This window comes from Sinohyriopsis cumingii, chromosome 9, assembly GCF_028554795.1.
Source record: "Sinohyriopsis cumingii isolate HCF-2022 chromosome 9, ASM2855479v2, whole genome shotgun sequence".
NCBI classification, from domain to species: Eukaryota; Metazoa; Mollusca; class Bivalvia; order Unionida; family Unionidae; genus Sinohyriopsis; species Sinohyriopsis cumingii.
The window spans coordinates 102752918-102771056 of NC_142969.1; the positions used below are offsets into that span (position 1 = coordinate 102752918).

Sequence of the window (18139 nt, forward strand, 5' to 3'; positions counted from 1 at the left end):
TTTAAAGAATAACAAGACAAACAGCTAGTAATTATTTATTACTGCTTAAGACTAAACTAATTTGCATACTGTAAGTATCATTGTGTATCAATTCACCACCTGCTGAGTGTATCAATGTGCATTGATACAGCAAAAGTATTCGTACAAAAATATATTGATGAATCGTTTCATCTTACATCTTCCTGCATAAATTTGCCAATTTTCTGGAGCAATTGTAACGTGTTTTTTCTTTTTTAAATATGAACTACTCTAATTTTCATATTTGATTGTTATACCTAGTATAAAATTGATCTGATGTAATATCATCACAAATTTTCCAGTTTAACCCAGTACGAAATATCGACCTCTCTTATCGGAAAATGAAAAAACTGTTCCCATGTTACCAAGATTTATAATTCATCATTAGCTAATTAAAAGCATGAAACTGCTTGTATTGTTCATTTGCCCCCACTACTTCCAAAGGGAGATGGGGTCAGGGATAGTCTTCCTTTGGCCCAGTCAATCCAACAGTACACCTGTACAGAAAACTTGTTAAAAGGATTATGGAAAAGCCATTCATCGCAGACGAATGAAGAAATTTACATAGAAATTTTTTATGTATATGTTGATGACTTGATCACAGTTTTGGGCCATTGGCATGGGTGTGTTTTTTTTTTTTTTTTAATATACTGTATACACATTGAACTTGACCTGAGGTGAACAAAAACAGGAGATAGAAAAATTAAATTTGGTAGATCATATGTAGATGACTTATTAGATTTTCACGCCATTGCAGCTTATCATTTACACACTTTTAAACTTGTAAACAAAAACTCTTGGAAGCATAAATAAGCAAAGATCAAATGCTCTTTAGTCTTTTGTGCAAGTTTTAATATTACCAGCAATAGCATTATTACTATCACCAATATTAGTATTAATAACATCAATAGCATTATTGTTACCAGCAGTTGTATTATTAGTATTACCATGTTTATAGAACTATTTTTACCCTTGAGTATACACTCATTGTAGCTTTAATATTAATAATTATGAAAGCTATGTTGCAAATCCAAATCACACATACAAACACACAGACACTTAATTACCAGCAATAACATTTTTATCAGCAATTGTAGTGTTATTACCATCAATACCATATCAATATTTTTACCAGCTATAGTATTCTTGTTGCCATAAATAGCATAGCAATATTTTTACCAGCTATAGTAGTGTTAAACGCTCCAGTGGCCTAGTGGTGAGAGCGTCCGCCTTGGATGTGGTAGGTCGTGGGTTTGATCCCCGACCAAGTCAAACCAAAGACTTACAAAAATGCCTTGCTTGGCGCTCAGCATTAAGAGGTTAGTGTTTGGACTGGTTGGCTTGGTGTCAGAATAATGTGACAGGGTGTGACATTACGCTACATGTCTGTGGCATGATGCCTAGTGCTAGACATCACTATAAACTGCCACATTGCAGACATCGTAGTGATATGACTGAAAAATTGTTAAAGCTACATTAAAAATCCAAATCACATCACATATAGTAGTGTTATTACCATCAATAGCATAGCAATATTATTACCAGGAATTGCATTATTATTACCATGCATATATCAAACTATTTTTACCCTTGAGTATACACTCATTGCAGCTTTAATATGAAGCTGTGATATTTAAGCCAAGGGAGATAAATTCATGAAGTTTAAGACCTCTTACTCCAAGTCATCAATGGCTGTGGGGTTCAGAAACCTTCATACAGTAACAGTGACGTTTAGTAATAAGAGTATGCCTGTTATACACATGTTTGTATGCATCTATGTAGATGTTATGAATAGATTTTAATCCCATCATAGGTATTTCTCATACATGTACTATGAGTTGGGGAATTTCTGGACTATGGTATGAATATAGTGTTTTCTTACCAATGTTACAAGTCTATGCTCTTAAAATAAGTAACAGAAAAGAGTAAAGACAACAAGCTTTGTCAAATTTAACAAATAATTTATTTCCCTAGAATACAAAGTAAAAAATAAGATAAAAAGAACATATGGTATTGTGAATTAAATCTAAAATAAATCCAAGAATTAAAGACACAAGTCTTAGTAATAAAAACTCCTGAATAAAACTCATTTCAAGTCCCAAAGAGATCCAGAATTGGAGGTGATGACGTGTCTGTTATGGGCAGTGAAGTGCCGATGTGTCAACAATCTCTTGTTGAATTGCAGAAATACTATTCCAGGATTGAATTCATTTTAAAATACAATAAATTTCTATAACCAAGAATTTTGTCAGAGCACTTTTGTATTTCCAGAGAAAATAATCACTTAAATTAAATAATTTGAAGAAAATAAAATTCAGCCCAAACTGATCATAACATAATACAACTTAAAGTGCTGGATGTTAAAAGCACAACTGGTAAAATCTTCATAGTCACAAGATAACATATTTCTCTGCTTGACCTCAGGTCACATTAGCATTTTCTAATGACAACCATTACCTAATGGAAAATAACCTTCTAGAACAGAGGTGGGCAAACTTTCCAGTGCAAGTACCACATACACAAATTTGCACCTTATTGCGGGCCGCGTAGTTCATTAAGTAAAATAATTAATATTTGAGATAGCAAAAACAAAAGGTTTTTCTAAATAACATCTAACTAATTTCATTTGTTAATATGTTGTTAATATTTAAGAACTTAAACTTCAAAAGAAGCACATTTATTTGATAAACAGAGTAACATAAACAGATTCAGTGCGAATGATGACTTGTTCCTAGGCCGCATGAAAACCCTTGGTGGGCCGTAGTTTTCCCACCCCTGTTCTAGAATGTTCTAATGAGCCTTGTTTACCTACAACACGGTAACCTATAAAATTCATTTGGGGATCTCCAAAACCCTGACCCTGATTAACATATTTAGCACTTCTTGTTTACCTGAATAATAATTCAGTTAATAAGCTCATACACATAGAGAATAATGAAGGTATTATTAGTCGTTTACATAAATGAAAGAAGAAAAAAAGTAAATCAGCTGAAGTACTAATGAACTCAGTTTGGACAAGGTCAGGTCCAGCAAACAATGTTACATTACAATAACATGTAACAAAATAACACAAAAAATTTAAAACTAACAGACAAACAATTCAATTAAATATACATAACATTAAAAATGTAATATTTCTTTGTTTTGCTCATGCATTATGGCTATCCCATTTTAAGTTAACACAAGTGGGAACTCCTGGTAATTGGCATGAAGTACAACTGACACATATGGTAACTACTTGTTTTTGTCATGTATTAGGGCTATTCCATTTAAATTAAACACATGGGCAGACCAAATGTTTAGAGACGCATTAGGATTGTTCCATTTAAAATTGACCCATAGGATCTCCCTTGTTTTTAGCATGCATTAGGACTATCTGTTTTAAACTTGTGTGTTGATACCACTTTTTTGGCATGTATTAAGGCTGTTTCTTCAAAATTAACATCTTGGAGTTTGTTTGAACAGCTACACAGATAGAAAGAATTTAAAAGTATGAATGTTTGAAAAAATAATATACTGTATAGTTAGTCATACAAATATGACATACATATTTGCTAATGAAATGATTACCTTCCCCCCCCCAACTGACAAGATAAAATAAGTTGCTAATGTTCCTTACCACATTCATCTGTTTATATATACACAATAGCATGCAGTAATTTTATCAGCAAAACATTTGCCATGGCAAATTGGACTTCTCATTTATAGATGCTATTTAGTCTTTTGTGCAATATTTTCATTATTACCAGCAATATCATTATTATCCATTATAAAATTATTACCCCCATTATTATTATTATTATAATTATTACCAACAAAACAAATTATTATTACCATGCATTTATATTTTACCCTTGTGATACACTCATTGCAGTTTTAAAATGAAGCTGTGATATTTGAACCAAGGGAGATAAATCCATGAAGTTTAAGACCTCTTACTCCAAGTCATCAATGGCTATGGGGTTCAGACACCTTCATACAGTAACAGTGACTTTTAGTAATTTATGTCTGTTTTGTCACATAGTCGGTACACATTACATATAGGTTTGTAGTTTCCTATATTTGATAGGATAACATGTTAACATATTACTTGATATGATTCTGATTGATCTATGTGAATCCATGAAATTCTTGCACAGTATTCTCTTGATGATAGGCTGTGAACATGAGAATTTTCCTTAACTTGCCTTTTGAAACTTTTTTGGTGCTATTTCTATCAACATTTGGCAGCCACTTTTTTAATTGACTGACCATGGGGCATTGGGAAAAAGGTTACATCTGTTGGAATATGGCAGTTTACCTCATGGGCCCATTACAAATAAAACTAAAGGTTTCATTCAGTGCGTAGAAGGCATGGTGTGGGGGAGGGAGTGCTTGTAACATGAACCCCACCCTATGACAGGTATTTTTTAAATGATAACTTCTAGGGGTAAATAATTTCACCTCTCTTTAGAAAAGCAGGTGGACATATTCCACTCATCCAAATGACAGAATCTTATCTAACCACAGCATTTTTTTAAAATGGTAAAATAACTCCAACAAGCCAGTGTTTCTTATTATGTGATGTGATTTTGACTCAGAATAAAAATTTCCATGTCCACTGTACTGTTCGAAATCAAATAATGTAAATATCCCATCACAAATATACTACAATAACTCTAGAATATCTGCTTGCATTAATCATGCTCTTCCATGAATATCCAACAACTGTGATGCTTAGTAGTGGAATTGACACATGTAAGGTGCAAACATTTTAAACATGTCATCAAAATAGGGGTATGCTGTCTAAGACTTTGTGAGATGTTTTGTTGATTTGGAAATATATTTGTTCTTTGAGTTATAATTGGTAAACAAATATCCACTTATAAATATTATTGGTTCATGAATTGTGCATTATGAATTCAGGCCAATATTGCTTCTTTTTAATCACTTTAAAACTTTTTGTATGTTTTAAAAATAAAAACCGTTGTTAGCATAAATATGCAAAGATCAGAAAAGGTAAATTCTGAAATTTTTAATGGATTTTTGTTTGCATCTATGTAAATGGCATGAATAGATTTTAATCCCATCATAGGTATTTCCCAAAGTATAATTTTGGGAACTTCTTGCGTGGATTTCATGGTCTACAGGATGAATGCAGTGCTGTTTACCAACAAAAATGTATTTTTGCATGCGTTATGGCTATCTGATTTAAAATTGACACAGGTAGGAACAAAATGTGATTGGCATGAAATACAACTGACACATGTGGGAACTCTATGTCATGCATTGGGGCCTTTCTATTGAAAATGAACACATGCAAGCCCCTTGTTTTAGTGATGCATCATGTTATTCCATTTAAAAAGAACGTGGGAACTGCTTAATTTTAGGATGCATTAGAGTTATTTAGTTTAAAATTAAAGACGTGGGAAAGCCTTGGTTTTGGCATGTATTATGGCTATTCCATTTAAAATTAACATATATTGAAATTTGTTTGAGCAGCGATTCTCATAGAAAGAATTTAAAAGTATCAAGTTTATGAGGTGAATATATTGTATAGTTAGGCACAAAAAAGCAGGTATATTTGCATATGAAATGATTACGTCACTGCACCAATTATCCCACCGCATCCACCCTCCTAACTGGCAAGAGAAGATAAGTTGTTTATGTGTCTTAGCACTTTATCAGTTTACATGACAGCATCCAGTATTTTTATCAGCAAATAATTTGCAGGAGCAATTGGGCCATTATTTATTGATGCTCTCTTGTCTTTCGTGCAGTAGTTTTATTATTACCATCAGTAGTTTACTACTTTCAGCTATAAGAGTACATGTATTACTACCATCAATAGCATCATTATTACCAGCAATTGCATTATTATTACCATGTATACCGATATGTAGAACTATTTTTACCCTTGAGTATACACTCATTGCAGCTTTAAAATGAAGCTGCGATATTTAAGCCAAGGGAGATAAATCCACGAAGTAAAAGACCTCTTACTCCAAGCCATCAATGGCTGTGGGGTTCAGACTCCTTCACACAGTAACAATGACTTTTAGTAATAACAATATGCCTGTTTGTCATATAGTCTGTACACTTTCCATATAGTGTGTGCAGTTTCATATTTTTGATAGGATAACATGTTAACAAATCACTTTATGGGATTCTGATTGGACCAAGTGAGTCTTCAAATTTTTGGTGCATTATTCTCATTATTGATTGTTGACAACTATATGAATTTTGCATTTCACACCTTCTGGAACTTCTTTTTTTTTACAATTACTTTCAATATATTGGAAGCCATTTTTTTAAATGACTGCCAAAGGGGCATTGGGAGAAAAGGTTACATCCATTGGAATGTGGCCAAATTATGCCATAGGGGCTCATTATAAATAAAATTAAGGGTATCAGTCAATGGATAGAGGGCTGTTGGGAGTAGACCATACCATGAACCCCACCCTATGACAAGTATAGTTTAAATGTTAACTTATAGGAGTGAATAAAGTCAACTCTATTTAGAAAATAATGTGGACATATGCTGGTCTCCCAAATGATAGAATGGTATCCAACTACAACAATTTTTAATTGGTAAAATAGCTCCAACAAGCTAATGTTTCTTATTATGTGATGTAAACATTGTCTGTGTCTATAGTACTGTTCCAAATCAAATAATGTAAATATCCTTGAAATCAAATAATGTAAATATCTGGACACAAATACATTACAGTCTGGATTTTATGCATACAATAATCATACCCTCACACGAATATCCAACAACTGGAATGCTTATTAGTGGATTTGACACACTTTAGGTGGAAACATTGTAAACAATCTGTTCACAAAAGAGGTATATAAGTCAATTATTCTATTGATTTGTGCAGTACATTTGCTTTTTGAATTATAATATGTAAGAAAAATCTTTAATAACTAAAGATATTTCCATCATCTGGTCAATTGTAGCCATTCCTGTTCCCACCTTCAGAGGTGGTTGATTGTAGCTAGATGGGTAGCACAACTATTTTGGTTATATTACGGCATTCAGTACTAAGGCCAGACATCAGGTTAAGCAGATTATACCATATCAACACCATGTTAGGGTGGTTTGTCAATATGAACAAAGGATTTGTATATGTTACAATGGATCCCATTGCAATTTTATATCGAAGTTTGCAGCTTCCTGTCATGGTGCCTTTATATTTCTCCACTCCAAATCCATGATTGTATATACAGTTTTAATAGCTGAAAATGTTGTTGCCCAAAAACTTGCCAGATGATATGTTTTGTTGCCACTAAAGAAAAAAATCACAATTTGGTGAAGCCCAGCTTGCTCCCTGACTGTATAAATTTTGTTACTGTTGCTACAAACTATGCTTGTTTTAACTTTCTTTTTAAACAGATAGCTGCTGTGATAACACTGCCCTTTGATGTCATCAAGACACACAGACAGATTGAGCTAGGGCAGATAGTCTTTTCAAAAGGTAAATATCAATAGTCTATGTAATTCTTTGCTAACAGAATACAGCAGGTATCTGTGTTTAGCAGATTCTGTACTGTGTGTAAGAAATCAAGTTGATATATAGGGTCCATGGGTGAAAGATGCAGCATTCTGTGAAACCATATTTTATATCAAAAACATTTTTGTTGTTGTCCAACATCATGACATGATTGCAAAACATGGAGTAAAGTAAAGAATTTTATTGAGATAGAATACAGCAAAGGTTAACATTTATATTATGACCACTGAGGGAACCATTTAAAAGTGGTCTTTATAAGCAGGTTTTCTTTGTATTCAGGTATATTTGTCAGGACCTGTGTTAGAATTTTGGTGGTAAGACATTTTCAACTTGGTCTGTGTTTTATGGTGAAAACCTGCCAAGTTTCTTAAACACACTGTTTCGCTGTCTGACAGATTTAACAAAGTAAAATTATGTAATTGTTCTCGTGTGAGAAAATGAATTGGCAGCCCAAATGAATATCAAATACTCTGTGATTTTCTAACATATCATTTCATTTAGAAGGTTACAGTTGGAAGCTATTTCTTCCTGTTCTCTTTAATTATTCATCATGCATCTGATGGAGATTTTTTATGTAAAATCTAAGACTTTGATCATGTCTTTTATGACCTTTAGTATGCATCATATACTATGAACCAATAAATGTAGAGAATTTATGGAAGGTGATTCTTCTGGTAAATCATTTAGGTATCTGTCAGTCCGAGGCTAATAAAGTATTTCATGTGATGTTTGTTTAGGTATCTGTCAAGCCAATGCTAATAAAATATTTCATGTGATGCTCGTTTAGGTATCTGTCAAAGCGATGCTAATAAAGTATTTCATGTGATGTCATTTAAGTGTCTGTCAACCCAATGCTAATAAAGTATTTCGTGTGATGCTCGTTTAGGTATCTGTCAAACCGATGCTAATAAAGTATTTTGTTTGTTGCTCATTTTGGTATCTGTCAACCCGATGCTAATAAAGTATTTGAATTTCACATGATGCTTATTTAGGTATCTGTCAGCCCGAGACTAATAAAGTATTTCATGTGATGCTCTTTCTCTAGATTATCGAAATGTTGCATTCATCGGGTCTGTAGTAGCTGTAAATACCAAAACCGTAGAGTAATGTTGTTTTAATTAAAATACCAAAACCTATAGAATGATGTTATTTTAATTATAATATCAGACTATAGAATAATGTTTTAATCAAAGTAATAAAACTACAGAATAATGTTATTTTAATTAAAATACCAAACTTTAAAATGATGTAATTTTAATTAACATACCAAAACAATAGAATAATGTTACTTTAAATCAAAATTGTCAAACTTTGATCCAGGATTCTAAAAATAGGTTTTATGTAGACATTTTCAGGGTTTGAAACTAGCATTAGTTCGTTAGACAGAGACTAGTAGATTTCACTACAGACTAAAATATGTACATTGGTATTAGTCTAGTGGGACTAAGGAAAATTTTATTTTAAATTTAAGTTTGACAAATGGGGGTTGGTGCTACCATCAGAATCTGGAAGTATAGTGGATGTTTTTCCACTGATTGTAATTAAACTTTATTTAAACTACTTACCCCTAAACATGCTATGTTAGCTAAACTGTATATACATCTAAACATGATTTGACAAATATTATTAAAACTTAAAAAGAATTTGCCAAAATTGGTTTAGTGCAAAAAAATAAGATAAATTACATTTCAAAAGAAACTTTTAGCAAAAAGCCAATTTCTGAGAGATATTTTTCCATTGCTTGGATGTGTTATTTTTTTTGTGTGTAAAAAAACATTGGGGAATGGGTTGATTACTATTAGTAGTAGTAGTATAGATGTATGTATTCTGAATGCTTATATTTGTTTATCAACACTATAAGTACATGACATCTCCACTTTCTTACATGAAGATCTGACAGCGACCACTTAGGAGTCTTGTTTTGGTGATCTATGATGTTACCAGTCTCTAATTTTAGCAGCCAATGAGATGAAGTCTTATATCTTAACATTTGGGAAACTGAGTGGCATGGCTAAAGAGCATCATTGTGTGCAAAACTTTCAGATTTCACTTTCAGATTTCAGAAAGCTGCTTTTCCATTGGCTAATTCAAAAGTCACCAGAACATGAACCTTTAGCTGTTGCTGTCAGATCTTCATGTAGGACAGTGGAGATCAGATTTTAGTCAGATTAATGTACATGATGTTATATTAATAAGACTTTTCAAAACAAATCTCCACTTCCAAGTCAATAAAGAACATGAACCCAGCAGTGATTGCCTCGCTTTGATTTCTAGTGATTGATATCAGAAGCAGCAACTTGTCAGAAATGTTTATTGTCAATAGAGCATATTGCATCATCATTATAGAGTCTGTAATGTCTTGTTGTACTATTAAACTCTAGTTTTTTTATGAGTCTTTCAGCTCGTTTACACTATAGTAACAGATAAAATTTGCAAACCTTTTTTGTGCCTTATTTTGGTATACTAAAACAAGTCACTAGATGTTTGTGTGACACAGTATTTGTTTGCAAATGTTTCACTTGATACAGTGGCTACTCCTTTTTTAGTTGCAATAGCAGCTAGTCATTTTGTCCTGTTCAACGATGACATACATTCAGGCAAACATATATTACTGTCACCTTCATGTTGCATCACTGTATATATTAAATTTAAGTTAGTAAGCACCTAAATCCTGCCACTAACGGTAGTATAGTTAATTTTATTCGATAAATATTGTCATAACTTTGTAATTACCTGTCATACGTCATGGAAATATGTTTAAGAATTTTCTGCACAAACTAATTTTGTTGCTGTAGATAAGAAGGAAGTGTCTTCAACATGGGTGCTGATTCAGCGTCTTTACAGATCTCAAGGAATGCATGGTCTCTTGGCTGGTAAGCACTTTACACTGTATTGAGTTGGTAATTCACATTAGACTAGCTAGTATGGAACTATAAGCACTTTACACTGTATTGAGTTGGTAATTCACATTAGACTAGCTAGTAGGGAACTATAGACTACATCTAAATGGCAGCTCGCATTAGACTAGCTAGTAAGGAACTATGAACTGCATCTAACTGGTAACTCACATTAGACTAGCTAGTAGGGAACTATAGACTGCATCTAACTGGTAATTCACATTAGACTAGCTAGTAGGGAACTATAGACTGCAGCTAACTGGTAATTCACATTAGACTAGCTAGTAGGAAACTATAGACTGCATCTAACTGGTAATTCACATTAGACTAGCTAGTAGGGAACTATAGACTGCAGCTAACTGGTAACTCACATTAGACTAGCTAGTAGGGAACTATAGATTGCAGCTAACTGGTAACTCACATTAGCTAGTAAGGAAATTTAGACTGCATCTAACTGGTAATTCACATCAGATTAGCTAGTAAGAAACTATGAACTGCATCTAACTGGTAACTCACATTAGACTAGCTACTAAGGAACTATGAACTGCATCTAACTGGTAACTCACATTAGACTAGCTAGTAGGGAACTATAGACTGCATCTAACTGATAACTAACATTAGACTAGCTAGTAAGGAAATTTAGACTGTATCTAACTGGTAATTCTCATTAGACTAGTTACTAAGGAACTATGAACTGTATCTAACTGGTAACTCACATTAGACTAGCTAGTAAGGAACTGTGAACTGCATCTAACTGGCAATTCACATTAGACTAGCTAGTAGGGAACTATAGACTGCATCTAACTGGTAACTCACATTAGACTAGCTAGTAAGTAAATATAGACTATGTTGGACATTTTACCTCACATCAGACTAGCTAGTAAGGAACTTTGCATTTGACTGGTAATATGCATTAGACTATCTGTTAAGAAACTAAATGCTGCATCTATTTGATTATAGAATGTAGTATTATTTTTTATTCAGTTAAAATCTGTGAAGAAATATGAACTAGTACAAAATGTTAGATTGCCATGATCTGACAACGCTGCTGAAATTGTCAATGCATTTGACTTTACCTCTAAAGTTCCCACCATTAGCATAACTAGGAATGTATAGTTATGTCAACCTACACTAGAGCATTCAGTGGAAGTGCCCTTGAAGTCCCACAGCAAGAGCGAAAAGCATAAAATGAATGAAATACTGACAAACGGGATGAATTTAGAATGTTTTGCTTAAAATTGATAAACTCAAGGAGATGAAAACCTAGGCAGATATGACTTCTAACATGAAGCTGATGTGTATAAGATTTCTATGTCTCTGCCCACATATCCCAAAGTCCATTGAACATCAGTGGCATTTCGTAGGTCTAGGTTTTAAAAAAAATAATTCCAGAATTGTTGACTTTATTCTGAAACTCTGTGGACTCTATGTACCATTGTTAGCATTCTTTCTAAGTTGTGTGCAGTTATATTGCTTAAAAATAAATGTTTTGACCATGAAAAGTCTTTGACTCTATGTTGCAAGGGCCATTATGGCTGATAAAGAAGTACTCTGCTATTTACAAGCATTACTTTCTCGGTTTTCAGTGGGTATTCCCCATCACAACTTGGTATATTTTCAGTGACATAAAAAGTATAATGACATTCTTTGCCAACACTGCTTTGTATGTTTTGTTATGACTCTGTGGTCTTAAACTAAGTAAAAGAAAAGAGTGAAAACCAGCAAGTCTAGTTAGATTCAACAAATTATTCATTTTCCTTGAAAACAGATTGAAAATTTAGAACAAAGAACTTAAAAGGACTGTGAATTAATTCTAAATAGCCCATAAAGTTATATTAGAAATCCAAATGTGGAGTTCTGAATGAATTGCAGTCATGAATGTATGACGATGTACCAGTAGCCTGGAACTGTTGACATGCTAACAGTATTGATGTATCATAATGATATACATTGTAATCCAAAATATCCTTGAATGAATTCTTAATCCAAGATAGTGATTTAGTCTGAAAGTGTTATTGAACACTTTTTTTAATTCCAATGAATACTTAACAAAATGAATCCTCTCAAATTATAACTGATTACAACTAAAATTGATTCCACTGAGACAGATGGTAAGATATGGAATGAGTAATTCTGTTTAATATGTTAAAATCTTAGACTCCATAACAGAACCAGGATAATCTTCATTTTCCCATCAAATTCATTTTCAGAATATTCTAAGCTGTAAACAAGGTCAGGTCTCTTGCAAGAAATTTTGTAAAGAATGTGTAGAACATTAGGTAGACCAGATTCTTCCCAATGGAAATACCATTGTCCTGAACTCAAATTCAAGTAAACATGTTTACCCCCAGGTAATAATGATTTTATAATATAATCTAAAATCGTAGAAAAAGAATTAGCTATGAAATATGTTGTTTACAAAACAAAAAGACATCAGTCATGTAGGCCCAAACTTCTACCCTTAAGTATGGACAAAGGTCAATCGCAAGTTAGATATACACAAGTTTTCAGTGGTGTAAATATTATCCAGACATTTATTCCCAGTCACTACTTTCAATATTTTTAGTGGTATAAATATTATCCACAAGTTTATTCCCTAGCACTATTAGCTATATTTTTGTGGCATGAATGGTATAATGACATTTATTTTACAAAACTATGTGATTATTTCACTTATATAAATAGTATATTGACATTTAATATAGTTTAATGCACATCAGTTTATTTGCGCATTTTTTCTTTTGGCAGGTTTGGCTCCTCGGATATTGAAAGTGGCTCCTGCCTGTGCCATTATGATAAGCTCGTATGAATTCTTCAAATCTTTCTTCAAAAAATTGAACTCAGAACAGGAGGGCCTTCCTGTCCATAGAACTTCTTTGACAACCAGAGACAATGTAATTTCAAACATTGACAGTGTAATTCCAGACACTAATTCTTAGACATGAAAGAAATGACATGGCTTGAGGATGAAGTGTAAAATCATTATTATTTCAGTGCATTTGTTGGCTTAAACCAGAATATTTTTCTGCCATCTTTATTATTTGCTGCATCAGTGTTGCACAGCATCACCACTGTATGGACACAGTTTTATTTTTCTGTTGTAAATGGAGTTTGCTTCACAAAAAAATATTGTAAATCATGTTACATGATCATGAAAAAATGTGTTATCAATGTATGTCGTCAACAGAACAGTTAATTTATATTTCTTGGGGAAAACAGTATTACAAACCTCGGTAAGCAGTATAAGTTAAGAAGATTACAGTGAATGTATTACCATTTGTCCATTTATGTCAGCGTAGTTGCCACTGATTTACACCTTCCTACACTGTCTTACCCTGATGAGGAGTACTGTTTTCAGGGATCGTACACTTTGATTGAAAGAATTTGAGTTACCACTTACTGTGAGTCCTTGAGGAACAATACAAGCAACAATCCATGATCTTGTATTAGACCTCTTATTTTGCCTTTGATTTTAAGTGGAATTCAGTAAATTCCCTTGCCCATTGAGTGTATTACAGTCCTTTGTGGAATAGAGCAGTGTATAATTTGTCAACTAGAAAGGGCAACATAGCATAATCATAGCATGGTAAATGCATTGTATTTTGGATTTCAAAATCTTAACTAGCACAGTTTTCCTATGTTATTGACATATCTTAACCAATACACTCTTAAGCAGAACCATGATGGATATTTTGTATCCGAGTTCACTTTAAACAGCAAACATCAGATTATATCACCAGATCTGACCCCCAAATTAAGAAATTGATTGAGCACCCCAAAAATTGACTCCAAATATTAAAATTAATACTTGGAGTGCAAGATACAAGTTATGTGTCATAAGTTTTCAGACCTGGTGACATTTAGTTGTTCTCTGAGATTTTTGTGCCTACAGGGTCAGGTTCTGAAAAATTAACAAACAATATCATGGCTATGGGGCTAGACCCAGAAGGCACAAAATTGGGTGACTATAGAGCCACGTCCAAATGATACAAAACTGACTGAAAAGTTTAAGACAATGGAGACAAGACCTGAAGTCACAGGACTGACTGAGCACAGTGATTATGGGTTCAGGTTCTGAAGTCATCATTCTTGTTGAGAATTTCATGTCCATGAAGACAAGTACTGAAGTAAAAAAAAAACTGACAGAATTTCATGACTACAGGCCATTTCCTGAAGTCACAATACTGACTTAGAATTTTATGATTAATGGGCCAGGTCAGGATGTCACAGAGCTGACTGAATGTAGTGACTGTGGAGTCAAGTTCTGAAATCACAAGTCTGACTAAGCTTAGTGACTATGGATCCAGGTCAGTGTCACAAAACTGACTGAGTATAGTGACTGTGGGACCTGGTCCTGAAGCAAATCAAAAAAACAAAAAACCAAACAGACTGAGCACAAGAACTGAATTCAGACTCAAAACTAAAACCTTTAAGTCAGACTGATTCATAGTTGTAGAAATTCAACATCTACATATAGATAGTAACAATAAGATAATGCTAACATTATTTTTGTTTATTCTAACCTCAATGCAGGTGGAGCTTTAGAAGATCAAAGTTTTGGAATTAAAGATTGTATTCACGTTTTGTGTTCAAAAAGTTTCATGACTATGGGACACAGTCTATATTGACTATGTGGTCTGGTCATTGTTGACTGCTGGGTCTTGATTATGTTGACAAAAGGATCTGGTAGATGCTGATTATGTGGTCATCTGTGTTGACAAAAGGATCTGGTAGATGCTGATGTATGTGGTCATATATGTTGACTGTGGAACCTGGTTTATATTGACTATAAGGTCTCTATGTTGACTACAAGGCCTGTTCTATTGTCTTTAAATCGTAAAAAATAAATAGAAAAAAATGTAATGGAGGATCTCGATATAATACTGTTTGCATTTGTGTATACAGTATGCACATACGGATAAACAACTAGTTATTTGCTGCATGTTTTATACAGACTGTTATTTCATACATATATGCGAACTTCATTTTGAGAGAACAGGAAGTGTACTATTGCTCTTTGAAATATTGCTTCAGTAGTAAAGAGTTCTTTAGGACCAATTTTGGTGCAAAATCCTGCACCACATGTGTCAGTCAATTACCAGTTACAGGATTTATTTACCAAAGTTGAAGATCTTAGACTTTTGAGTATCTCTTTTGTCTGAATCAAGGTTAAGGTCTTTAAAAAATTTAAAATAAAGAATAAAAGTAACTGAATTAGGTGAAGAAACTAATTGTAGTTCTCTTATGCTTTGTTTTGTATCATGTCTCAACAAAATTAAATATGTACTGATTATTTGGATGTAACTTGCAGAAGCCATGGCTGCTTAGTTGGTATAGCTTCAGACATGTTATCTAAGGGTCATGGCTATCATACTTACCCTGGCCAGTCCTGGTCAGCAGTGTCCCTTGTGGGAGCGACTTAATTCCCATTGGCATGATATAGCTAGTGTTATGTTAAGTGTACCATTTAACCATAAGAGCTCAGTTTTATGAGTTCTCATTCATTTCTTTAATATGCATACAGCAAAATGAAATTTATCGCGAATACTTTTTAATTATAATTTCTTGTAATTATCGTATTGATTGTTTATTTATGCATGGAAAAGATTGAATCCATAATTTTTTTTTTGTATGGAAAAAATAAATTTTGTATGGATTGTTGTATGGATAATAATGAGTACGTTGTGGTTTGTTGTATGGAAAATGAGTCCAGTATAATGTTTTGTATGGAAAATAACATTTTAAATATAATAAAGAAATTATGCTACAGAATGTTCTGTTGTTAGTTTGGAATGAAAATATAATTGATAGAAAGAAGGGAGTGTTAAATGAAACTCAGGTAGACATTGGGTGTAGACTAAAACTTTCTTGGAGCAAGGTCTGGAGCAGAATATTTATTAGTACAGCCTTCTTCAGGCAAATCAGATAATTTAAATACCAAATATCCTCTTAAGTTGAGCCCAATTACAAACAGCATAGACCCTGATCTTCCTGTGTATTATGCAACAGCAGGTATTGGTCTCTGCAGTTTACAGATGGATTAAATTTGTATATGCAGTAAACAGTGTTAGAGGGGTATAATTAGATGACTACATGGAAAATTATATCACTGACCTTGATTACAATGGAATTAACTTATAAAAGACCTCCAATAACCATTGAAATTTGGTTATTAAACCAATACATGTTGAAGAGAATCGTAATGATCTTGGGAATATAAAATAATTCTCAGGTCTGTCTGCCCATTCACCCTTCTGTACATCAGTCTGTCCATCCTTACATCTAGCAATCATTGGCACAGCTGATTCTGCAGTTTATAAAGTTTTTCCACTTGATTGATATTATGGTCATAACCAGAAGATGTGACAGATTACTTTGGTTGGCGCATTTGTGAAGGTTTTGGCTCTTTCATCTTGTAGCCATGTACGAAACAAGTTTGTTAGTGCAAAATGTCCTGCATTTTTTAATGAATTGCCACCAAACTTTGTGATAATTGAGATTGTGTTTTGCTTAAATTTAGCTTGCATTTGTGCACTTATAGATGAATGCAATGTCTGACTGTGTTGTTATTACAACTAGTCCAGCATTGATAGATTGCCATGAAACTTCAGATATATTATATTCAGTACCTGAAGATTTGCCCATTAGGAAATCACTTTAATCCCTAAATTTTTGTTAGAGCTATTGCCCTTATTGTTTCATAGCTTAACATCATATATGACATGATCTTGTTATCACAACTAGCCTTGCAGTATTTACAAATTTCCATGAAACTTGATAAATATTATTGGCCCTGCCTTGTACAAATCATCAAATCACTTTGCACCCACAATTTGTTTTGGGGTTACTATCCCTTCTGTTTTGTAGTTTAGTGCAGTGTATGACACAATCTTATTAGTCCAGTTAGACTGTGTTTAGTCTTGTGATGTTTTATGGATGGCTGTGGTACTTGGCATATATTATGGCTATCATTGAAAGTTGCACATATAGTGGTCCCATTATGGAACTTTACCCTTCTGACCAGTGGCTATTGCTTTTTATGGCCAGAATCATTTGGCACCAACAGTTTTGTGTTAAGATCTACCTCTGGTGTGGACACCCCTCTAACATGGCCAGAAATTATTACAACCCATGAGAAGATGCATGTTGGGTTTTAAAGACAGCAATCTCACGAATCTGTTCATTTCTAAATTCAATTTTGACATTTGCTCCAGCATGCCAATCAAGTATCTTAACTTTAATCCATAGAAAGAGAAGAAAGAGGTCAAATTATGTTTAGTTCTGTGTTCCTTAGATGTACAGTTTGTCTCTTGGATAATTACCGATTATTTGTACTGCTGATTATTATCAAGATGAAAGAATTTAATTGCTGAGAAGCACATTATTGTTCACCTCAAGTCAGCTTAACATCTTCTTATGATAAAGTAAAACTCCTATATTTGTCATCAAGGTTTGTTTCTTAGAAAAACAAAATAGGTTTGAAAGGGTACCAGACTATAATCAATCAGTCACATGACATTCTCACTTTCTGATTGTACAGTTGCTAATGAAGGAACAAGTTATTACAAGAAATGCAAACTGTCCTTAAAAATGCTCAGTTTTGAGGGAAAAGTGAAAGCACCTCAACTAATGAGAGAAGAATAGTTGTATGATTATTGCCAAGAAACTTGACTGCAGAATGACTAAAATAAACAACAATTATACATTAGCAGCAGTAGAAAAATGGAA

General features: G+C 33.3%; 1 protein-coding gene across 1 annotated transcript in view; it reads left to right on the forward strand.

Annotated features, from left to right (window-relative positions):
* LOC149792359 (mitochondrial glutathione transporter SLC25A40-like) overlaps nt 1-16183 on the forward strand; it is a 41574-nt gene extending 25391 nt beyond the window's left edge. Inside the window, exons 7-9 of the mRNA XM_089970936.1 lie at nt 7397-7478; nt 10310-10387; nt 13160-16183. Coding sequence (XP_089827062.1) covers nt 7397-7478; nt 10310-10387; nt 13160-13350 — 351 coding nt within the window. The 3' untranslated portion in view covers nt 13351-16183. The remainder of the gene's footprint in view (nt 1-7396; nt 7479-10309; nt 10388-13159) is intronic.
* The last annotated feature ends 1956 nt before the right edge of the window (nt 16184-18139 follow it).